The following is a 25,093-nucleotide window of genomic DNA, read 5'->3' as shown; positions in this document are numbered from 1 at the left end:
AACATTTATAGTATTTGTTTCAACTTCGGTCTCTGATATTTCTCTATCATTCCCATACAAACTCCATTGTTGCCTCATTTTTTACTCTTACTCCAGCTGCCTGCAATTACTGCGAGTTTAAATCTCACCAGGCTCAAGGTTAACTCAGCCTTCCATCCTTTCAAAGGTAGGTAAAATGAGGACTGGATTATGGGGGCAATAAGCTGACTTTGTATAAAAAAAGAACATGCATTGGGGGGGCCAAAAGCCCTACTAAGCAGGTATATACAAAAGTATGAAGGCTATTGCTTAACACATTGTAAGCCGCCCTGAGTATCTGGAGAAGGGCGGCATATAAATCGAACCAATAAATAAACAATAAATAAATAAATTTCACTTTCCCCTCTAATCATTTCAGCACTTTTCATTACGCTCATTCTGCTGAAAATTCCTTGTTCTTGCATTATCCCCGTGCAATGACCATACTGAGATTACTCATAGAAGGGAACCCTGAAATATCTGGGTTACCTTCTGTGTATGAACTGAAGCAGGATCTCAACTGCTCTACTTGTTCTGTGCTTTTAAAATTGCTTGCCAGGCTGGCTGAGTAGTTCCCATATGTCCGTGATGGTGAACCTATGGCATGCGTGCCAGAAGTGACATGCAGAGCCATTTTTCCGGGCACACGAACTGTCACCTAACTCAATTGCAGCTGCGCATACACGTGCACCCCAGGGGACCCAGCTGGTCTTTGGAGCTCTTCTGCACATGTGCGTGTCTTTGTGCATGCACATCAGGGGACTGCATGCGCAGATGGCAATTCACACGCATCCATTGCACGTACAAAAACCACACATGCAGATGGTGCGATTGCGCATGCAGCGCATGGGGGAGCCACGCAAAACCTGCGTGCATGCGCAGATGGTGTGGTTGCACACGGAGCACACAGTGGGGGCACGCACAAAAGCTGTGCGCATGCGCAGGTGGTGCGGTTGCACATGCAGCACCTGGGGAGGAGCCGCACGTCAGTGTGGATGGCACGGCACACACAAAGCGCACGAAGCATGTACCTGTTTGGCATTCGGTGAGTAAAAGGTTCGCCACCACTGCCATATGTAGTCATAATCATATCTGGACTGAAAAACCCAGATGACTGGCAGTTGGCACAAAGAGACGTAGAAAACGCTTTTAATTTTTCATCGCCACTTGGTGTTTCTCCAGATTTTTGCGACAATAATACAGTACAGTAGCCCCATGACCCTTTCTTTGTTTTAAAGATTACATGGAGCAAGGAGGAAGTTGGGCCAGGCCCCCTCTGCCAATGAGCCTCAAGGTTGTGCCTCCCTTATTGGATTGTATGGCACTCAGGGGAAGTAGAAGGGAAATTAATGGGAGGTCTTAAAACCCAGCTGAGAAACTCGCCCTTGGTGGGCTGCAAAACCCATCACAACCACCACTATTTATCCATGTAAAAGATAGTCATCTGCCAGTCCAATTAATGTGGCTACATTTCATGCATTTTTTTCTTGCCAACTGTACAGAAGTGGCTTGCTACTGCCTTTTTCCAGAATGTGTTTTAACTTCCCAGATCAGCCTACAAACTTTAGAATTCTCTGGTGATTTCCACTGCAAGTGTTAATTAGGTTAATTCCTGATTCTGCTGAACTTCAGAACCTAGACAAGGTCAGCCCGGTCCTGCCCCCTGCTGGGACTTGCTTTCTGTTTAAATTTAATTTATTTTAGTAAGCCAGTGTTTTTTTAAGTGTGGTCTGGGAGTCCCCAAGACCTCCTCAGGGGTCCTCAAAATCAAAATTATTTGCCAAATGCTGAAAACATTTGCAAAAGAATTAAAACTCTTCCCGTTTTTTAAATAATTAGTTTTAAAAAATAGATTTCCCCCCGAAAAGTATTTGATTTATCTACCGTAGGTATTTCTACATTATTAAATGAATAAATATTGTATAAATGCATCAGTTTTCATCCTTAATGCCATAAATGATAAATGCAAACAAATGCTATTTTGGGATCTTCCACAATTTTTTTTTTGTGTGTGGGAAGGGGGCCTGAAAGAAGAAAATTTCAAGATTGTACTAAGTTATGCCATTCCAATCACAACTGACTTTGAACAACTTGCATTAAAATAGTAATAGGGTTAAAACTAGACCAGTGGCAAACCTTTTACTCACCGAGTGCCGAACAGGTACGTGCTTCGCTCGCTTTGTACGCACCGTGCCATCCATGCTAACGCACGGCTCCTCCCCATGCGCTGCATATGCAACTGCACCGTCTGTGCATATGTGCAGCTTTTGCATGTGCCCCCACTGTGCGCTCCATGTGCAACCACACGATATGCGCATGTGCGCATCTTTTGCGTGCACCCCCCACTGTGCGCTGCATGCGCAATTACACCACCTACGCATAAACGCAGGTTTCACGTGGGTCCCCATGCACTGCGTGTGAATTGCACCATCTGCACATGTGCGTGGTTTTTGTGCATGCAATGCATGAGTGTGAATGCCATCTGCACTTGCGCGCAGTGGCTCCTTCAGCCCTGCAAGGCCCTCTGAAGCATCACAGTCTTAACAACTTTGGGAAAGTTAACAGGCTTGGGGCTTCTCTGATACCACAGAGAATGATGTTCTAGAACAGAGGTCACCAACCTTTCGGACCTCAGGGACCACTAAATTCATAATTTTAACTCCTGCGGACCACTAATATGATCTGCCTAATGACTGGCTGGGTAGGCATGGCTAGGTGGTCATGTGACTAGGTGGGCATGGCCAACTCAATGTCACTCACATCGAGGGGCCCCTCGACAGCCTCTACTCGCCCCTTCCCTTCCAGCCACTCCTCGCCTGCCCGCCTGGGCTCCTTAGGAAGCAATTGTTGGAGCTAAGCAGCCACCATGAGAAAGAGTTGGCAAAATAGCTGGCTCAGTTCAAATTGGATCTGGCCGAGAAGGAGGCTCAGCAGAAGCACCTCACTGAGGACTAGGAGCATAGGCTTTCCAAGCAGAGGGAAGACCTGCGGGAGTGCAAGGCCAGGTACCGACACCTGGAGGCTCAGTGAGCTGAGATGGTCAGCCAGTTCCAGGCCATAAGGCAGTCCCACTGGAACAAGGCCCTCTGGCTCTTCGCCACCAGCAGCACTTCCCTCCAGCCTTCACCCAAAGCCCTGCACCAGGAGGCCGAAGCAGACCCCGTCAGAATTTCTGCCCCCCTCCGACCCACAGAAGAAGATCCCGAAGGGAGAGACTCTCTGCAGCAACACAAACGTTCATTGCATGTATCTGTCCCAGGGGCCGTAGTTTGAGGACCCCTGATTTAGTGCATTATAAAAAATGCAAATAATTTTTCTGCGGACCACCAAAATTTTCTTGCGGACCACCTGTGGTCCACGGTCCACCAGTTGGTGACCACTGTTCTAGAAGAGAGGACAATTCTCCCCGGCAGTTTAATAAGCACAGCCATGATTGGTGCCTTGATAATAAGTTCATGGATAAGACTTCCCAATAACCTGATTCAATGCCTTGGTCCTCCCTTTTTTCGCCTCTGACAGTACAGAAGCAGCAGGATCAGAATGAGTGCCATAGAGAACCTTCCGGAAATAGACGAGGAATTGTATTCCCGCCAACTGTGAGTCTGATAACGGGATGCAAAAGTGGGAGGAATGCGAAGAAACCTCAAAGGGCTAATGCTCTAGAGCTGGTGTAATAGAAACCCGTTGCTGACTGAGAATAGTTGGATAATGAGTGAGCATCTGGTGGAATTTATTTTGGAGAAGAATCTGGAGATTAAGACAACGGTTAACACTGTGAGGTAGTCCTGACAAGAAGTGCAAGCAGGAAAACCAGCTCTATCTTTATTGTAAGGTTACATTAACAGAATTTTGCAAGATTGAAAGTGTTTCTCCCTCCCCCCCGGTCCCTTTACGGAAAACTAGAGAAGGTCCTTTCCAAAATGTTTACCACAACCGTCCTGTGGGAAACCCTTTGAGCTGAGATACCTTTTACATGCCACTTGTCCAGCTTGTGGCTCTCCTTCTGTCTCCTGAGGTCATTCCATGCATAAAATGCATAATGACAGATGGAAGAAAAATAAAGAGTGTTAATTGGCAAAGAAAACCAAGATAAGGGTAAAAGTGCAGTTGAAAAAGAACAAGAGTGCAATTCGCTTTCAGGCTTGGCATTTGCATCATTGTGATGTTTTTGTTCCAGCTATGTGCTCGGGCATGAGGCCATGCGGAAGACGGCTACAGCAACGGTGCTGGTTTCTGGAATGAAGGGGTTGGGGGTCGAGATTGCAAAGAATGTGATTCTTGCAGGCGTGAAATCTGTCACACTCCATGACCAGGATGATGCTCAATGGAGTGACCTGTCCTCACAGGTATGCAGTTTACTGATCTTGCCTAACAAGTGTGAGAGAGCAATTGCAAGGCATAGAACAGGTCTTCCTTTGATTCTGCTCACACATTCTGCGCAGATTTTATTCTGCTGTAAGCTACTTTTCCACAAGCTTATATGTAGTATATATAGATCCACAGACACCATGTGTGCATATACATGCATTAGATATATGTTATCTAAACATCTCTAAAATCATAGTGTCCTTTACAGAGAGTATTTCTGTGCAGAAGGAGGTGGGGAATATTAATTAATTACATTTATATGCCACCCACCTCACTATCCAAAGCAACTTTGGAACTCATCTCCTTCTTTCTTAGCACAAAGGAAGTGGCACATTTCTTGTGAAGAAGAATTGGAGGTACCTTGTTCTCCAAACCTTCCTGTTTAAAGAAAAGTGGTCCACCTTCTTCAGCCCAGAAGGGACGTTGGCCTCCACTCAGGTCTCTGGGAATAGATCAGAACCGCTGCAGATGGCTCAAATAATCCTAAAGCTCTGCCCAACCCCACCCCTAGTATTGCCATGTCGTTTTCCCTTCATTCATGCCTTAATTTACAAATGGTGCCAGCAAGACACTGTGATTTCCTCCCGCCCCCACCACCACCACCATTCACCCTGGTTGATTGTGGATCTCCAAGAGCCTTGGTGGCGCAGCAGACTAAAGCACTGTTAAATAACACCAGCTGCCTGCAATTATTGCAAGTTCAAATCTCACCAGGCTCAAGGTTGTCTCAGCCTTCCATCCTTTCGAGGTAGGTAAAATGAGGACCTGGTTTGTGGGGGCAATAGGCTGACTTTGTATAAAAAAGAACACCGCTTGGGGGGGAGGGCGAAAGCCCTACTAAGCAGGTATATACAAAAGTATGAAGGCTATTGCTTAATGCATTGTAAGCCACCCTGAGTCTCCAGAAAAGGGCAGCATATAAATTGAACCAATAAATAAATCTCACCAGATCTGCTGCAGAAGAAGTAGACCTTCATACAGGGCAATTGCTTCCACTTCTCTTCTAAGCTGGAAGAAGGAGTGTGTGGCAGACAGAGGTACAAAATTGAAGGAATGCCCATCATTTAAAGACAGTTTTCTAAGTGTGTGATAGGACCCAATTTCCCAACATACCATCTGGACTCTCAAATTAGTCCTGATTTTTGCTCATTTAATAACAGTTAATTGTTGGTAATTTAATTCTGTATAATACATGGCTGAATGAATAATATAGCCATGGGATTCTAAAAGATTGCCTAATTTGGGAAGTTTAATGAATCAGTTGTTATTCATTCCCATTAAAAGTTGTCAGAATGAGAAATGCTACACTATTAGACTCTAACTTCCATAAAAGATTAATTTAGAATCGGTGTTAAGATATTCTAGGATCCTGCTATTTATCATTCTCTTTAGTATCTTACACTCCTGCAGTATTACAGCTACTGTGTTTCTTACATAATGTATAGTGCAGTATTTCTCAACCTTAGCAACTTTAAGATGGATGGACTTCAACTCCCAGAATTCCCTATCAGGGGGAATTCTGGGAGATGTAGTCCATCTACCTTAAATTTACCAAGATTGAGAAACACTGATGAATACACACATTGTATGTTGCTGGTAATGGAGATGTAAAAGTCAACTCCAAAATATGCTATTAGACAGTGTGGTGCATCTGACAGTAAAATAAGGCAAGAAAAGAATAAAATGCTGTTTTATTGGTGGCAAAGAATTATGCAAAAGACTTTTCTTTACGCTTAGCTTTGCTGTGTCTCTATAGTTCTACCTGTCAGAGAATGATTTGGGGAAAAACCGAGCTGAGGTTTCCCAGAAACATCTCTCCAAGTTAAATAGCAATGTTGAGGTGATCCCCCACACCAGTGAACTGACGGAGAACTTCTTGGCTACTTTCAAGGTAAGACTGAGTCATGTGTCTCATGCCATGGAGGTGAGAAATATGAGAGAAGAAGCAATTTTAGCTATGCTAGATAGAAGCAATGAAAGCTAACCATTAGGTGGGGTCTATCTGAATGGACGGAAGAGTTTCTGTTCTTCATGCTGCAGTAGTAGCAAGCTTGTCAATCCATCTCAAATATTTCTGTCAGCTGCAACTTTATGGTAAATTTTCTAAAAGAATTATAAGATTTTGACTAGGAGTCGCACCTGAAAACAAGTTGGAAATCTTCCCATGCAGTTGCCATGACTAACATGTCCAGAATGGATAGATGTGTGGTGTACATTAAATGTATGAGAGCGCATGTTAGGTCCCCCTCAGAACGGGCTCACAATTTGGGTGTCCTACTAGACTCACAGCTAAGATTAGAGCAACATCTGTCAGCTTTGGCTAGGGGGACCTTTGCACAGGTTCGCCTGGTGCACCAATTGCGACCCTACTTGGATCAGGAGACTCTCCTCACAGTCACTCATGCCCTTGTCACCTCATGGTTAGATTATTGCAACACGCTCTACATGGGGCTACCCTTGAAAAGTGTTCGGAGACTACAGTTGGTCCAGAACGCAGCCGCGAGAGCTGTCGTGGGTGCACCTAGGTACACCCACATTACACCAATTCTCCGCGAGCTGCACTGGCTCCCTATTGGTCTCTGATCACAATTCAAGGTGTTGTTTATTACCTTTAAAGCCCTACATGGCTCAGGGCCAGGGTATCTTCGAGACCGCCTTCTACCGCATAGCTCCCAGCGACCAGTAAGATCCCACAGAGTTGCTCTCCTCAGGGTCCTGTCAGCTAAACAATGCCGGCTGGTGGGCCCACGGGGGAGGGCCTTCTCGGTGGCTGCCCCAGCTCTCTGGAACCAGTTACCTTCTGAGGCCCAGACCATCCCCACCCTATTGGCCTTCCGAAAAGCGGTGAAGACCTGGCTCTTCCGGCAGGCCTGGGGCCGTTGATCTCGCTGTTGCGATCTGGCGAGATCCGGCCATGAATGGTGTGAATGGGTTTTAATTGTTTTTAATGGTTTAACTTTTAATGTTTTATATATGGTTTTTAAATGCATTGTAAGCCGCCTTGAGTCTTCGGAGAAAGGCGGCATACAAGTTGAACAAACAAACAAACAAACAAACAAATAAATAAATGTTTGTAGAATGTGCTCCCGGTCATTCTCTGTGATTGGATATTCCTTAATGTGGCTTATTCTCTGAAACTCCACAATCCAATCTATTCCAGGTTGTGGTCCTGACCAACTCATCCTTGAAGGAACAGCTGGATATCAGTGATTTCTGCCATACCAATCAAATTTGCTTTGTCCTAGCTAACACAAAGGGCCTGGCTGGGTATGTAGGGATGAATGGGTTGTCCTTTTTCTAGGAGGGGATCAAGGAAATGGAAAATTTACATAAATAATGCTGGAACATTGCAGGGATTACTATTTTTTTAAAATAGGAAGACCCTGTAGTTGAAAGTTACCACCGGTCTGTATGTTTGCTAGGTATTTCTAAGGGTGGCACATAAGTTGAATGCATCATTTGAAGCATAACTTATTTTTGTCTTTCTCTTGACTCCAGGCAGGTTTTTTGTGATTTTGGAGAAGAACATGTGGTGTATGATCCTTCAGAAGCTGACCCTGCATCTGCTGCCATTAAACACATCACCTTGGTAACTTCCTTCCCTGTGATACAATGGCTGTTGCACCCAATATACAATCACATACTCTGCAAACCAAGCTAATGTCTTTTTACAACCACTCTATTTTCTGTATTACTTTTCTACTCATAATTCCGTTCTTGCGCCATCTCCTTTAAAACCTCAATATAATGTCTCTACCCAAGGCAGCCCCCATGTTTATTTTTATGAAGGGATTATCAGGAGATGGTGTCTGATTTTGGTCAAGGGGAATCATCTAAACAATGAATAATGTCATGACGAGGGGCTTATATTTATGTGAAATCCCAGATCATTCCCACTGTGGATGGGGAATTTCCATTTCAAAGCAACTACTCTCTCTCAAGCTGACAGGCAGGGATGGTGGTGGAAGTAAGCTAAACTTCTGATTTTTTCCTATAGCTGGACTATTACTAATTAACCCTTGTCAATTTTATTAATATTGCAAGGTCAACTTGGAGTGCATTTTATATTGGAGTCCAAGCGACTGGAGAGGAAATAGGTTGATCATGCTGAAAGGGAAGATTGATAATTAATCTTGGATTTCACTCTTTTATTCAGGGTAATCCTGGTCTCTTGACTGTGGCCCATTATGATGAGCAGGGACATTGCTTTATGGATGGTGACTGGGTGATGTTCTCTGAGATTGAAGGGATGACACAGCTTAATAGTTCTAAACCACGCCAGATTTGTGTGAAAGGTAACAGGACACTTCTTCTTTCCCTTCGTGGCTCCACGTGTCTTTCTAACTTGAATGCAGAACATGTTCATAAAATACTGGAGGATTAATATGGAAAATCCATCAAGAAGTTGAGCTGATAAAGAGTATATAGGTAGTACTCAATTTACAACAGTTCATTTAGTGACCATTCAAAATGACAACGGTACTTAAAAAGTGACTTATGACCATTTTTTACACTTATGACCGTTCCAGCATCCCCATGGTCACATGATCAAAATTCAGATGCTTGGCAACTGGTTCATATTTATGACGGTTGCAGTGTCCCAGGGTCATGTGATCATCCTTTGCGACCTTCTGACAAGGAAAGTCAATGGGGAATCCAGATTCACTTAACAACCATGTGACTAACTTAACAAAGGCAATGAATCACTTAACAATTGTGGCAAGAAAAGTCGTAAAATGTGGCAAACTCATTTAACAAATGTTTTACTTAGCAACATAAAATTTTGGGCTCGGTTGTGGTCATAACTTGAGGACTATCTGTATAAGAGAAAAATGATTGGATAGTATAGTAGTGGTGTTGATAGGAACATTAAGGAAAGTTGTGAGACTTCAATGTGGAGGTTTAAAATATTTGTCAGGAAACCAAAACACTTCCAAACTCAGAAAAACCTGAACTGCAAAGGTTACATTTTTAGCAATTAAATTCACAAGTTTTTATCTGACTCTTAAAATTAAACTGCTTAGGGCTAGGAACAGGGTTAAACAAGCACTCAGGGCAGAACCTGAATTTTTTTACTCTGTTTTTAGAAAAATACATCCTGGAAATTGGAGACACGTCTTCCTTTTCCCCATACCAACATGGTGGGATCATCACTCAGGTCAAGATGCCTGAAAAACACTCTTATGTAAGTTCTCTTTTCTGAACTATACATATCTTGGGAATTTTGAAAAATGGAGTTCTTCTTTTCAGGCTACTTTACAGAAAGGACTGATTCTTGAACAAGTATGTTGCTCTAGCTAAGAATTGTGAGGTGTACAGAATTATTTCATAGGGAAGAGATTAAAATAAGCTTCCCTCAACTTTTTACCTTCCTGAGATTTTTAGACTATTGATTCTTTCATAATGAATTAACACTGTACATCCTCCAGTTGAAATGAGTCTGGGAGGTAGAGTGCCTGCTTGAGAAAGGTTAGAGTAAGCTGAGCTTGCTTGCTTGTGATACAAAATTCTGTGTAGAAAACTGGGCTGGCCAGTAACTCTGTAGTATAATACATGCTGCATGCAGAAAATCTCAGCTTTGCTCCAGATTGAGTCAAACTGGGAAGAACATCCATCTGAGCTAAACTTAAAAGTCACTGTAGATCAATGGCCCATTTATCAATAGTGACATGTAACAGAATGATTCCCCTCTTCTGAACTTAACCCTAACACACACACACATACACACACGAGAGAAAATGGCAGCACATCCCTTTCCCAGCGGAGAGTATTGAGACAAAACAAGCTAAGCATCTCATTCTTTCCTGGAGTTCAGGATTGGATCACTGTCTGAATGGTTCAGGGTAGTTAGTGCACTCTCTCATTATATATATTTTGTGGTTTGTACTTGGGAGAAAATGGTAAATGCAAGCTCAGTCCCATGGCTTGTTCATTATTGTATACCTATATTAGTAGAAATGAATGTCAACAATCTTATTCAATTTCTTTATGTACTTCAAAAGTACCATAGCTCAGCGGTCCCCAACTTTTCCAGCTCTGCGGACCAGCAGCCGGGGTGGCGGGGCAGGGGGAAGAGGTGATGTTTTCATGTTTGTGCCTTCCACTTGTGCAAATGGAGTTTCACTTGCGTGCTCGACCACCACTTGCACAGCCTGGTTCCCAACAGGCCATGGCATGGTACCGGGCCACAGATGGGGTTTAGGGATCCCTGCCATAGTTGATAAGTGTTAAAGAGTAATTTGCTAGTATATAATTTCTTGTAAAAGAGGGCTTTTTGTTTCTGCAGTTCTGTCAGGTTTCGATATTGTATTCAAATAAAATAAATTGCATTTCCAAACAGATAGTCTTTGAAGAAATCTTTCATTTTATTAAGCACGACAATCTGGCCCCGTACTCTAGTGCTGACAAGTTCTTTATTATGGTGATGTTGGATTTAAAATTCAAAAATCTGAGACTTGCTGGGGTAGAAGTTCCTGAGCTAGCTGGCCTTCACTTATTCTTGTGGCAGGAGAACACTTTTCTTGAGATATGGTATCTGAGAGAAAGGATGTGTTATTAGATGCAGCTTTCCCTTTGTGCTTATTTCTCGATATTCGTAGAAGTCTCTGCGAGCCTGCATGGCTAATCCGAAGATCAATACCCAAAGTAGAAAGGAAATGTTTCGTTATCGCACTCTTCATGAAGCCTTCCAGGCACTTCACACATTCCAGGATAAATTTGGTCGACTTCCTAGCCCTCGGAATCAGGTAAGTCTGGTCTACCTACCTATCCAGCAATTTACCTTTTTCCCGCTCTTCCCTTCCCTTCCCCAGCCAAATCTTTTCTTCAACTTCAGTAATTATTCCTTGGCAGGAGGATGCAGACATGTTAGTAGAGCTGGTGGAGATCCCAGTTATGGATCAGGAACAAGAGAATCTGATACGGACATTTGCGTATGGATGTATGGGGGATCTGAGCCCTATGAATAGCCTTATTGGAGGCCTTGCTGCCCAAGAAGTCCTAAAGGTGAGTGGCAGAACAGGCAGAGGTTGACTGACTGATTTGATTGCTTTTTTAAAAAAAAATATTAAAGAGACAAACAGTAATTAACCATCAAGTAAAATACGGTTTTAAAAAGAAAATGAAAACAAATAGGAAAGGGAAATAACAAAAATGAAAGCAAAATGGGGGGAGAGGGGGAAGGATTTGTGGTACGATAGAAAGTGAATACTTTGGAATATATGCACACTTGTATGGAGAAATATCAACATTTTAAACGTCCGTACTCCTTGTAGTCCTCCTCTATTCAAATTATTTAATTTGATTTTATTCTATTTTTTAAATTTTGTATTGTATGTGTTTTTATTGTTTGGCTGTGCACCGCCCTGAGTCCTTCGGGAGTAGGGCGGTATAGAAATCTAATAAAATGAAAATAAAATGAATGAAAATTTAACCAATTAATGTGATGGTGGGAGGAGAGGAAGAATGTCAATTCAAGATGAATACCTATTGAACCAAGGATTTATTCTCATTCTAAAGACAAGTAGAACAAGACTTAAGAGTAGGTAAAATCTGGTCTGTGTTACCTCCTTTTCCTCTCTTCAGTAACTCTTAGCCCAGCATTGCTCTGATTAACCCTTCAGTGCTCTCCTTTCCTTTTCTTCTCTGCTCCTCTTAGCTGCTGCTAGTGATATCACAGTATGGCATACAGCTAGTCCTTGGTTAATGACAGTAATTGGAAACAAAATCTCCATTGTTAAGTAACGCCACCATAAAGTGTGGTGTCACGTGACTTTAGCACTTCGCAATCCCTTGGCACCTGCCTGAGACACCCCATGCTTCTTACCTTACTGCACTGACTCTCTGCTTTGCTTCTGCTCCTCCTTGTCTCTGGGGGCTGGCTGAAAGATCTGCCTGCTGAAGGAGTTCAGCTGCCCTCCATACATGGCAGGGAACTCTTTCTAGACTATAATTAAGTGAATGGTCATAAGACAGAGACTACCTGTGGTTCCCCAAAATTCTATCTACTAAAGCAATGTTTCTCAACCTTGGCCGCTGGATGATGTGTGGACTTCAACTCCCAGAATTCCCCAGCGAACAGAGCTGGCTGGGGAATTCTGGGAGTTGAAGTCCACACATCGTCCAGCGGCCAAGGTTGAGAAACACTGTACTAAAGGAATTGCAGTCCACATGCCAACTGCAATCATTTCCCATAGATATTTCTGATGGATTTCCATTTTATGTGTGTGATATTAATCATGTTATGCTAAACTGAATTTTTATCACATATTAATTGGAAACATTGTGCCCAAACCTTTAATTATTAAGGACATTTTATTAAGTGATAGGGAAATTCTGCTACAACATGGCCTGTGAATAAAAAGCTAGTGGTCCAGTGATTAAAGAAACCTGAATTTGGTAAACCCAGGTTCAAGTTCTCATTCAATGATAAACTCTGATTGCTAGGTTAAAACGGGAGGAGGAATATTAGATATCCTGCCTTGAGCTACTGGATAAATTCAATGTAGGTTATACCCACAATAATTAATAATCGTGCTAGAGATATCTAATATAAAGTAGCAGCTTAAAAAACCTATAAATCAGGAAGTAGGTTTCACCTCTTTTGGGAATTCAATATGTGCCCTAGGCAAGCCAGTCTTTTTCAACCTCAATATTCCTCATGTGCAAAAAAAAGTAGAGAAATATACTAGTGGCTTAACTTACATGATTCTTGAAAGGATTTTCCCCCTTTTACATCTAGCCTGTCTGAACTCCCTGCCATGTAAAATCTCTTTGACGTGAATTTACGAACTTAAACCTCCTTCTGAGCAGGATACTTGGACTCCCGGATGCTACTAATCCCAGGAGGGATACCGGTTCTATGGACATAAGGCCAGTGGGAGGCGGACTATGGCTTCTTCACGCCCGGATTTCCATCAGAGTTTCCATGGGTGGCCTAGGTGAGAGCATGGCTGCCCTGGAAACTTCCGGGGTCGAATGATATGCACCTCCTTGGCCATTGTCGTGAGAGGACAATGGGCTTGATGGCCTAACCATGGACTAGAATTTTCCCTATGTTTGTAACATCAGCAGTACTCCCTTCCCTTGGACTTTGTCTCTCCTGATGATTATATGTATTCGGTGTCGGAACTCCTCGCCCTGCGAGATTCTCCCCTCTCGCAGGTTTGGCCCTCCACATTATCGAGGGCCTATCTCGATGACGGACTTTGGAGTCCAGAGAGATGGCATGGAGCAAGGAAGAATTTGTGGGGTTTTTTAGGGAAATTTTTTAAGATTTTAAGGGGTTCTGGGAGGGGGGTTTGTAATGATCTTTCTAGAGAAATTGGGAAGAAGACTCTGGGGGATGGGGGGGGAAATCCACCAGGGTCAGAGCCGAGCCCGGCACAGGGTAACGATTTGGGAGGTGTTGGTCGAGGGACTGGGAAAGGGATGGGGGACGATACCTATGAGGTCTGTACCATCAGCACGGTATATGGGAGGGGCAGATATGGCGGGAGCAGGGGACCATATCATGTGTTGGGGGCTCGCACTCGCTGTTTGAGAGCAATTGCTTGCCCCGGTCCCCATTGCTCCTCTCGGAGACTAGGTGGCTTAGACACTCAGGATCTGGGCCTCCGGCTGATGTTATGCAATGCCAGGTCCGTGGTTAATAAGGCCCCCCTCATTCACGATCTTATACAAGAGGGAGGAGCGGACCTGGCGGGTATTACGGAGACCTGGTTGGGCCAGGAGGGTGGCGTCCCTCTAGTTGAAATGTGCCCACCAGGCTTCAGAGCATTCCATCAGCCGAGGGCCCAGGGGAGGGGCGGGGGGGTGGCGGTTATTATTAACGAGGATCTGGATCCGAGGGAGACCACTGTGCCTCAGATAGCCGGATGTGGGTCCCTCCTTGTGAGGTGGGGCCGTGGGGTTCAGATTGGCTTGTTGCTTACGTACCTGGCTCCCTGCCGCGTGGCAACAGCTCTACCTGAGCTACTCGACGTGATAGCCACGGTGGCAGTAGATACACCCAGGCTTTTAGTCATGGGTGATTTCAACTTGCCATCCGTCGGTGAAACGTCTGAGGTGGCTTGGGAGTTCATGGCTTCCATGACGGCCATGGACCTGACCCAGTTAGTTCATGGCCCTACTCACAGGGGAGGTCACACTCTGGATTTGATTTTTGTCTCTGGCCAGTGGTTGAGTGGTCTTGTTATAGGGGATATAGACATGGAACCCTTGTCATGGACTGACCACTCACTCCTTCGCCTAGATCTTCGAACCGCGACCCCTCGCCGCAGGGAGGCGGACCCAACTAGATGGATCCGCCCCAGGCGCCTGATGGATCCTGATAGGTTCCAGACGGAGCTTGGGCCATTTCCTGAGGATCTAGCACATGACTCGGCCGAGGACCTGGTAGCCGCCTGGGATCGGGCGGCTGGTGGGGCCTTGGACCGAGTTGTGCCTTTGCGGCCTCTGACCCGATGCCGATCCCGGGCGGCTCCTTGGTTTACTGAGGAGCTGAGGGAAATGAAGCGCCGGAAAAGATGCCTGGAGAGCGGTTGGAGGGCCAGTCTCGCTGAATCTGATCGAACACTGGTAAGGTCGCATATTAAGGCCTACCTAGTGGTGATAAAGACGGCAAAGTCTAACTACTTTTCCGCCGCTATTGCGTTATCAGGGAATCGTCCAGCCGCCCTGTTTAGGGTGACCCGCTCGCTGCTCCATCCGGGAGTGCGGGAGGATCCCTTAGAAGGCAGGGCAGAGGATTTCGGACAATACCTGTATGACAAAATCGCTCAGATCCGGGGGGATTTGGACTCTGCCTGGGTAGATCAGGGCAGGGTGACGAGGAACAGTCTTGAGAATGTTATCTGGGAGGAGTTTGATGCTGTGACTCCCGATGATGTGGACAGGATTTTGGGGAGACTTAGTGCGGCCACATGTTTACTGGACCCGTGTCCCTCCTGGTTGGTACTGGCTTCCCGGGAGGTTACACGAGGCTGGCTCCAGGGCGTCATTAATGCTTCATTGAGTGAGGGTCACTTCCCCGCTGCCCTGAAAGAGGCGGTGGTGAGGCCTCTCCTCAAGAAGCCGTCCCTGGATCCGGCAATATTGGCTAACTATCGTCCTGTCTCCAACCTTCGCTTCATTGCGAAGGTTGTTGAGAGTGTGGTCGCGCAACAGTTTCCACAATTCCTGGAGGAAACATCCTATCTAGATCCGTTCCAGTCGGGTTTCAGGTCTGGGCACAGCACGGAAACGGCATTGGTCGCGTTGGTGGATGATCTCTGGAGGGCTCGGGAAAGGGGTTATTCCTCTGTTCTGGTCCTATTAGATCTCTCAGCGGCTTTTGATACCATCGACCATGGTATCATGCTGCACCGGCTGGAAGAGCTGGGGGTGGGAGGCACTGTGTTGCGGTGGTTCTCCTCCTTTCTCTCCAACTGGTCGCAGTTTGTGTTGGCAGGGGGGCAGAGGTCGACCTCGAGGCCTCTCATTTGTGGAGTGCCGCAGGGATCGGTCCTCTCGCCCCTTCTGTTCAACATTTATGTGAAGCCGCTGGGCGAGATCATCCGTGGCTTTGGGGTGAGATACCACCAGTACGCTGATGACACCCAGCTGTACATCTCCACCCCAGGCCACCCCAACGATGCCCTTGAAGTGATGTCCCAGTGCCTGGAAGCTGTGCGGATCTGGATGGGGAGGAACAGGCTCAGGCTCAACCCTTCCAAGACTGAGTGGCTGTGGCTCCCGGCATCCCGATATAGTCAGTTGACTCCATCACTGACTATTGGGGGCGAGTCTTTGGCCCCCACTGAAAGGGCTCGCAATCTGGGAGTCCTCCTGGATAGGCAGCTGTCTTTGGAGGAACATCTGACGGCTGTTACCAGGGGGACCTTTTATCAGGTTCGCCTGATTCGCCAGTTGCGGCCCTTTCTTGATCGGGATTCCTTGTGCACAGTCACTCACGCCCTCGTCACCTCTCGCCTTGACTACTGCAACGCTCTCTACATGGGGCTCCCCTTGAAGAGCACCCGGAGGCTCCAGCTGGTCCAGAATGCAGCAGCGCGGGTAGTGATGGGAGCAACATGGCGCTCCCATGTAACACCGCTCCTGCGCGAGCTGCACTGGCTCCCGGTGGTCTTCCGGGTGCGCTTCAAGGTGTTGGTTATCACCTTTAAAGCACTCCATGGCATAGGGCCTAGCTATCTCCGAGACCGCCTGCTGCTACCGACGACCTCCCATCGACCCGTGCGCTCCCACAGAGAGGGCCTCCTCAGGGTGCCATCAGCCAAACAATGTAGGCTGGTGGCCCCCAGGGGGAGGGCCTTCTCTGTGGGGGCTCCCACCCTCTGGAATCAGTTGCCCCCGGAGATAAGAAGAATCCAGGACCTCAATGCCTTCCGTTGTTCCCTGAAAACCCATCTTTTTCAGCAAGCCGGGTTGGCTTAAGAAGAAATTTTTAAATTCTTTTAATTAGTCTGTCATTCTTAACTTTCGGGCCAAAATTTATGTATACTTTTAAATGTTTTAATATTTGTATTCTATGTTTTTTATCTTGGCTGTACACCGCCCTGAGTCCTCAGGGAGAAGGGCGGTATATAAATTGGAAATTAAATTAAATTAAATTAAATTAAATTAAAAGGATTAATTAATAAAATACACAAAGTGTTTTGAATGTGTGAGGGCAGTATACAATATTAGGAATAACTATTAATTCTTACAGGAAACTAAAAGGAATAGTTTTGAAGCTGCATGAGAAGTTTTCCATCCATTGTAATGGCTCTGCTAATCATTTTGTATCTGCACCTAAAGGAGCCGTCTTGGGCTTCCCATTAAGAATTGCAGGTATCCTATGTCACTGTTCTGGGTAAGGCACCCATTGAAAGCAGAACTCCGAGGCAGGTAGATTCCTCAAAGAACATGTTTATTGGATACATCATACTGGCACAGCCACTGAAAACCAACTCTAACAGTTCCTGTGGTTTTCACCTAATTAAAAGAGTAAAATCCCCTCTCCCAGGTATTGTCCAATGAAGATGGATGGCAGGCTCCTTTCCTCCTTCAACAGCCACCTGTTACAATCACCTTGGTTCCCACAGGAAAACTTTTTGTTTTGATTGTTAGCTGGGCTATCTACTCCCCCCCTCCTTTCTCCCTCTCTGGCTTCATGGCAACTATGAGGTAGCACAAGATGGCTTCAGCCAGGTTAGCTTCAGAGTTAACATCCTACTTGCTTTGGGCCGAGTACTGAAATTCAGCTTTCTGACTGCCATTAAGTGGCCTTGTACTGGGTTTGCCAGTGAAGGATATCCACTATATATTTTTTTAAATAGAGGCATGATTAAGCAAGTTCGAATGCATATCTTTTAATATGTAGAGCCTTGATAGTACAGTGGTTTAGTGCACCCTGTTATTAACACAGCTGCCTGCAATTTCTGCTGGTTCGAATCTCTCCAAGGCTCAAGGTTGACTCAGCCTTCCATCCTTTCTAAGGTAGGTGAAATGAGGACCCAGTTTGTGGGGGCAATAAGCTGACTTTGTATAAAATATACAAAAGAATGAAGGCTATTGCTTAACGCATTGTAAGCCGCCCTGAGTCTCTGGAGAAAGGCGGCATATAAATCAAATTAAAAAAATATATATTCAAGATGTTTCTTTCACAATATTTAGCCATAATTTTGGAGCTAGATAACATGATATTCCTTTCCTGATCAGCTTGTGGTGTGTCTTTATTTTGCTTTTCCCCCTTGTTCATCTGGAGTGGGGGATTCACAGATCCTCTAGCATAGCGGTCTCCAATCATTCTGGCTCTGCGGACCAGTAGCGGAAGGGGAGGCAGATGGCAGCAGTGAAAGGAGGAGATGGTTTCATGTGCGCAAATGGAGCTTCATACCCCACTTTTGTGGCCTGGTTTTCAATGGACCATGGACTAGTGCCAGTCCACACACCAGGAGTTGGGGACCCTTGCTCTAGCATGAGGGCATATTAAAGATGGAATTTTTTAATCTGAGAACTCAACCAAGGAAGATGTATACTACTCATAGATTGTCCAAGCTATTAAGAAAGATGACAGTTAAAGACTATTGAATATTAATTTTTACTACTCCCACTAGCATAGTTTTTGCTTTAACTCCAGCGTTGTCCATATACCAAGCAGAGAAGGGTTTTCTGTCCTAATTGGAATATGATTACAATATATGGAATGGATTTCAAATTAGTGGAACGACTCGCCTCCAGAAGTTGTGGGTGCTTCTTCACTGGAGGTTTTTAAGAAGGGATTGGACAGCCATTTGTTCAGAATGGTACAGGCTCTCCTGCTTGGACTAAAAGACCTCCAAGGTCTCTTCCAACTCTGTTATTCTTTATTTTATTCAGTGTTATAAAATTTAAGTGGATGAAAGAATATTTTGTTCCTAATTTATAAAATGTCCACCAGATGGCAGTTTATGCTTTTAAACCATTTTTAAGGAAGCTGAGCTTCTCTTTTAGCTCCTCTGTTTCTCTCAGTTGCATCAGTTAGAAGGAGGTCAGAGAAGAGAGGAGAAACTCTTCCTCCAGGGACCGTTGTTCAGAAGGGTGGCCACTTAGACATCACCCCAAAAGAGGAAATGCATCTCAAGCTAATCAGTACAAAATTTTAAACAAAACCATAATATATTTTACCACAGTGGAAAGATTACAGCCACATGATAGATGAGCAACTTGAAGGCTGTTCCTTCTTTTACAATGGACAAGATTCCTAATACAGAGGTGTTTTTTAAAGAGTAATAAGAGACATGATCCTCAAAGTAACAGTAACAGAGTTGGAAGGGACCTTGGAGGTCATCTAGTCCAACCCCCCTGCTCACGTAAGAGACGTATACTAGGGATTCGAACTGTCGACCTTTCTGATCGACAAGCTCAGCGTCTTAGCCACTGAGCCACCTAGGGAATCACCTCTTCTGCTTAGGCTCCATTTGCGCCTTGGCATACAGTCATGCCGGCCATATCACCACAGAAGTGTCTTCAGACAGCGCTGGCTCCCTCAGCTAGATGAGCCCCCGCTCCCTGGAGATGGACTCAACTGACAGTGGAAACCTTTCACCTTCACCTTTATCCCGGCCTAAAGGCCTTCACTGTATGCTCTCTCCTATGCGTGAGTGATGCATTTTCAATTAGCCATAAGATTGGTTTCATATTTCGTGAGGAAGAGAAAATAGTTATAAATAAAGGCTTTATCGTGCACTCATTTTTGCACACAGCTAGTGCTCAACTCAAGACTGTTAAATAATGGTTGGCGGTCAACAATGGCTGTCGTAAAACGTTGCACCGCCCCCGATCATTACATTTCTGGCTCCTGGCAACCTGTCCACATTTAAAACTGGTTGCCAACTGCCCTGCGATCATGTAACGGCCATTTGCAAACTTCGCTGCCAGCTACTTCAGAAAGTCATTGAGGAAACCAGCAGGGAAAGCCACAAGTGAAGGGGGTGTTGGATTTGAGGTCCAGTCCTCCGGTGCTTTGAGAGATTTCTCTTCCCCTTCATGCAGGGGAGGAAATCCTCATGGGCACTGCAGGACTGGACCTGAAATCTGGTGAAAAGACTAGCAAACGCCATCATTCTCACAAGGATCTGGGCCTCCTGGGTGTGATGGCTGCACCATGCCCTGGAGTTCTGGTTTCTCTCCCAGGGGCTTCGCTTAACAGCCGCAACTGAAAGAACCAGGATTGTGGTTATTGAGCAAAGCAGTCATGTGACATCTTGCTTAATGACCGCTTTGCTCAATGACCAAGATTCCAGGCCCAATTGTGTTTGTAAATCAAGGACTATTTGTAAAGCTAAATGTCCACCTCTGAACACCTCGTCTTATTGCATGCTTCCTACTTTCTGAGAAGCAAAGTTCAGACACTGTAAATGTAATTATAGGACACACTGAGACTTGGGAAACTTATGGTTCAGACTTAACTTCTGTAGGGCCTTTTGCAAATGATTACGAGGCAGCTTCTGATTCTACCAGATAAATGGCACAGAGCAGCTTTTCCATCCTTATCTTTTTAATATTTTCTTGTGATAAGCAAGATCGGGAAAGAGCTTTTGGAAAAAAACAGGAAAGTTAAGAAATAGGGGATGGTGTCTCAACCATTACAACCTGGGTAAAATTCCATAAAGGAGGCAGACCGATTGCACAAAAGACACTTCATCGAGAAGCAGCCCAAGATCTTAGCTTTTATCTTTTATGAGTTGATAAGAGGTTTGTTGAAGCCCTTACTCAGAGCTCTGACACATACTGACTACCAAAAGTCAAAATATATTGGTAACTAAATAGCTAAAATCTAGCCAGTTGTATTACTAATCACAAGGTATGTCAGAGCACCTTAAGGGAAAAATCACTTGGGATTTTTCTAGCCGTTTCCCTAGATATGTCAAACGACGGAATGAACTAAAAGATGTAAGATTCTCCTACAATGGCCAAATGTTGACCTAAAATAGAAGAAATGTATAAGAGAGTTTAAAGATCAGGATTCAGATGATCCCTAGCTTGCCAGATAAAATGTATTGCAATATAATGATTACAGTCTTGCGCAAAAATAGGTAAGAAGAGCATTGTCATACTCTCATTTATTGAGATTTAATTAATCAGACTAAAACCATGGAAACTTAAAAGGTGACTTTGTGCTTGTCACCTTCAACAAACCTCAGATTTTTTGTAGTCATCACAATGAAGGGAAATCCCCATGTAAGTTGGTTTATGCTTCTAGAAGAAATTCAGGCTGGATAGAACTCTTAATTATTTACATCTAGTATAGTCAAATTATGTTTTCCTGTAACATGTCCTCTCTGAACTGCAGTCTTCTTACGCATTAGTGGCTCCCTCCAGCTATCATTCTCCGTTAGGCTTTCTTTCTTTCTACTATGTCTACAATCCTGGCTCTTCAGTTTTTCAGTCGTGGAATTTCCCAATTTGATTCATGCTGAGCCATAATATGGTTTGCATAGGTTTTCTTTGGAATATTTGGTTTAGTATGATATGTGAAGACAGCCATTATAGTTTGCAGACAATGACTTACAGTATGATATTATTATGCTTGGTTGCCGAGTCACACAATTATTTAGACTGGTTTCGGCGTCTGTGTCCACCTACTAAGTCCTTCCTAAGGACCTGGGGTAGGCAAATGTTGTTATCTGATAGTGTTAAAGATATTGTCGTAGGATGTAAGCTGTTCCAAGCAAGCTGCCTTTTGCAATTGACTGATGGTGATTTTTGTCAATGCCCATGGTCTTCAAATGGTGCTCCAGATTTTTTGGGATTGCACTCCAGGCACATATTGGTACTATCTTTGTTTTCTTTTGCCATAATCGTTCTACTTTTCTTTGCAGGTCTTTGTATTTTGTGATTTTTCTCCAGTTTTTTCCCCTCTTTTATTCTGCTGTTTCAGAGTACTGCAATGTCCACTGTCTAGATTTTTTTTGTATTTCTTGTGCATATTCCAATGCACCATTGTTGCTACTTTGTCATGCCATTGTTTATAGTCAGTCTCATTTGGTAAAGTGGGTTAAGTTTCAAACTTTCCTGTATCCCTTTTGGCCGTATGACTTTCACTCAGATGTACAGTGCACATTGCCCAAATAGACAACATTCATGACAAATAATCCCCCTAAATGAAACAGGGAATGGGGTTGTATACAGTGTGTAATAATATTGATAATACATATGTAAATGAAAGAATAATTACTTTAACTTTAATAGAATTTAATATTGCTCAGTGTGATAGGCAGCAGTGTGTGTATTATTCAATGCCAAGGCCTTTGCAGTTTTGCCTTCTATAACAAGATTTGGACTGACGAGGCTTCATCCCAGAAGGCCCTCTGGATTCAGAGACCGTTCTCCATAAAGTACTATAAGTGACCATTTGCTGCAGGTGACATATGCAGAAAGCTGGATTAAAGATTATTTGAATCACATAGAAATTAATTTCATGTGGGATGATTTCAGAGCATAGGAGTCTTGGGTTGGCATTTCATTGTCTTTTTTCCTAGAGTAATTTATTTTCTGCCTGTTGCAGTAACAGATGAGCCACTCAGTCAAGTTCTTGGATGAATTAGTGTTCAACAAGATTAGTGAAGTGACTAGAATGGTGAAGAAGTACCAATCTTCTCATTCCCTGAGGGGCTTTTGTGCCTTTAACAGTTGAGTAGAAGACCCAAAGATGTGGTTTTTCTGAATAATGAGACAGAATAAGCAAAAACATCACCTACTGAAACTGGGCCTGCTTTATAGCTTAAGATGGAGATGTGTTGGACTCCAGTTTTCACAGTGTTCATTATAATCTTTTGCTTGAGCAAAGCTTCTATGTCATTTTGCTTGCAGGCTGTCTCAGGGAAATTCACCCCTTTGGATCAGTGGCTGTACTTTGATGCCTATGAATGCCTGCCTGAGGGGAAGCAGCTGACAGAGAAAAACTGTGCCCCAGTGAGTAGTTACATTCCGTAGTTTGCCTTTTTTCCCCAAACTATTTGGGTCTGACCCATCACATCTCTGTTTAGAAAGGTTGTGGCTGTCCGAAACATGTTCACCTCTTCTCTTCCATGATGCTGAATTCCATAAAGGCAGCCAACTAGACTTTCTGAGAATGCCCTTGAGAAACTGGGCTGGTTTCATTTTGCCTCCGGTGTAGAATGTTCCTCTTAATGTCCTAATACTTGCCATCTCCATCTCTGACAGTGTGGTAGTCGCTATGATGGGCAGATTGCTGTCTTTGGGGCCGACTTCCAAAAACTACTTGGGAAGCAGAAGTATTTCCTGGTGAGTAAGGCGTGCAACTCCTGTGGACCACATGAAACAACATTCTTACCGCACACTAACTAGGTTCATTATAATGTGTGTATTTGGTTTGGGCAAATTATGCTGTGTGCTAAGTTCCTATTTTTGTTGTCTGTTGTCTCTCCAGCTCTCATTTACCTTATCTTATCTGGGATGATAGATCTACAGCTCTTCCAAATGACCTTTGTGGGTCCAATAATGAAAACAAAAGAAAACTTTTTTTGATGAGCTAATTTCCCATTGCAGGACGGGAAACCACGTATTCATCCAGCAGCTGTTGAAAGAGAATGGATAAACTTTAGTGCCTTTTCTTCCCGTTTTTCACAGCAGAGGGAGCATTTGATCATTTTTTAGCCTGAGAGGGGGCACCAAAGGAAGAATCATTATTTTTCTATGATGAGGCTTAGATTCTTCTTGCAGCTGTTATTGGTTTTGTTGGGTTCTGGGTTTTTTGTTTTTTGTTTTGGGATGGTGGTGGTAAACTTATCGTTTGCTGGCAGAACTGCTGCTGTAGATATCAGATTTTATCCTAATTAACAGATTCCTGATTATCAAAGAAAGACTCCAGATGTTGAAGCTATTCCCATTAGAAGATGGGACAAAATTATTATAGCAATTGTAATGATGTCTTAAATTACAGCATATCATTTTTTGCAGATGTGAATACAAAGATTTATGGAAAATTCTACATGGATCCCTAAGTATTTTAGACCAGGAAGGAAACAAACAAGCTTAGAAGGATTGACATTGATCAAATCTCTAGTCTCCATGGGAATATTTTTGAAAAATAGAAAAATAGATAACCAAGATATATTCTTGCCAGATACACTACAGTCACATTCTGCAAAATTTCCTTTTGTTCATTTGCATGACTCTATTACTGAAGGGAGTGTGTGAGATCACCACTATTTAACAGGCTTCGTGCTGCTGAGTCACATTCTGGTAATCCTGGACTTCACAGCCTTTTTAGAAACAGCTGGTAAATAGTTGATTTATAAGATAAAAGAGGGTTGGGTTGATGTTGCATCCCGGTTTTACTCCTTTTTCTTGTTTTAAGGCCCTTGCATAGTTCTTATATGTTTCACACAATAGATGAATTGGCATATGGATCTCACAAATTTCTGGATTTTCTTGTCTGTGCTTATTCCATGGCAAAATTAAGAGTTAGTCTAGTGTACCAGCTATAATGGAAACATACTAAAATCATGTGTTTCTCATTGGGATTGGTTTTTTTTTTTTTTTTTTTTTAGATTTTGGGCTAATTGAGATCTATAATTTAAAATGAGATCAGGAGTTCTGTTTTCAAAATGGGAGAACATTCTGTATGTCATTTCTAGCCTTCTCCCAGAATTGCATTCAAAACATTTTCGGACTTCGATAGCAATTTTCTTGTGTAAATACTTCTGTCCAGGCTTTGTAATTGCCATGTAATGTTTTATTGAAATTGCATGAGGATTAGGCTAATAGCATGCAGATGGAGAAAAGATATATACGGGAAGGTGTGAATAAGAACCACCATATATACAGTCATATGAGAAGCTATCTCCAGTTTCTGATATTGTTCCAAAATGTCATGGCGTCTCAAACAGTCTTTTTATGAACAACTTCTTTAGGTAGGAGCAGGTGCGATTGGCTGTGAACTCTTGAAGAATTTCGCAATGATTGGCTTGGCTGCTGGCGAGGGTGGGGAGATCGTTGTGACAGACATGGACATCATTGAAAAGTCCAATCTGAACAGGCAGTTCCTATTTCGACCACAAGATGTATCTGTAAGTCATGCAGGCAAGATGGCGGGGTGTGGGGGGAGGATTGGGAAAAGTAAGAGTGGTAACTTTGCAAACTCTGTGATATGCTGCTGGTCAGAATACTAGCAAATTGACTTTTAACGTCAATGAAGAAAATCTGTTTTCTGACTGAC

The 25,093-nt window shown here is 43.8% G+C and overlaps 1 protein-coding gene across 2 annotated transcripts in view; it reads left to right on the top strand.

Annotated features, from left to right (window-relative positions):
* Positions 1 to 25,093, top strand: part of UBA7 (ubiquitin like modifier activating enzyme 7) — a 54,000-nt gene that overhangs the window by 1,432 nt on the left and 27,475 nt on the right. Inside the window, exons 2-14 of one of the 2 annotated variants that reach the window (XM_034441309.3) lie at positions 97 to 166; positions 3,543 to 3,614; positions 4,196 to 4,364; positions 6,143 to 6,277; positions 7,547 to 7,653; positions 7,885 to 7,975; positions 8,543 to 8,681; positions 9,474 to 9,571; positions 10,986 to 11,132; positions 11,239 to 11,391; positions 22,723 to 22,824; positions 23,077 to 23,157; positions 24,789 to 24,944. In XM_034441309.3, the coding sequence (XP_034297200.2) occupies positions 3,559 to 3,614; positions 4,196 to 4,364; positions 6,143 to 6,277; positions 7,547 to 7,653; positions 7,885 to 7,975; positions 8,543 to 8,681; positions 9,474 to 9,571; positions 10,986 to 11,132; positions 11,239 to 11,391; positions 22,723 to 22,824; positions 23,077 to 23,157; positions 24,789 to 24,944 (1,434 nt within the window). In that variant the 5' untranslated portion in view covers positions 97 to 166; positions 3,543 to 3,558. Of the gene's footprint in view, positions 1 to 96; positions 167 to 3,537; positions 3,615 to 4,195; positions 4,365 to 6,142; positions 6,278 to 7,546; positions 7,654 to 7,884; positions 7,976 to 8,542; positions 8,682 to 9,473; positions 9,572 to 10,985; positions 11,133 to 11,238; positions 11,392 to 22,722; positions 22,825 to 23,076; positions 23,158 to 24,788; positions 24,945 to 25,093 lie in introns of both variants that reach the window. The other variant, XM_034441298.3, reaches the window with a different exon arrangement.

The sequence above is a fragment of the Pantherophis guttatus genome, chromosome 2, assembly GCF_059756535.1.
Source record: "Pantherophis guttatus breed Tessera chromosome 2, ASM5975653v1, whole genome shotgun sequence".
Taxonomy (NCBI): Eukaryota; Metazoa; Chordata; class Lepidosauria; order Squamata; family Colubridae; genus Pantherophis; species Pantherophis guttatus.
This window is presented reverse-complemented; position numbering and strand designations above follow the sequence as displayed.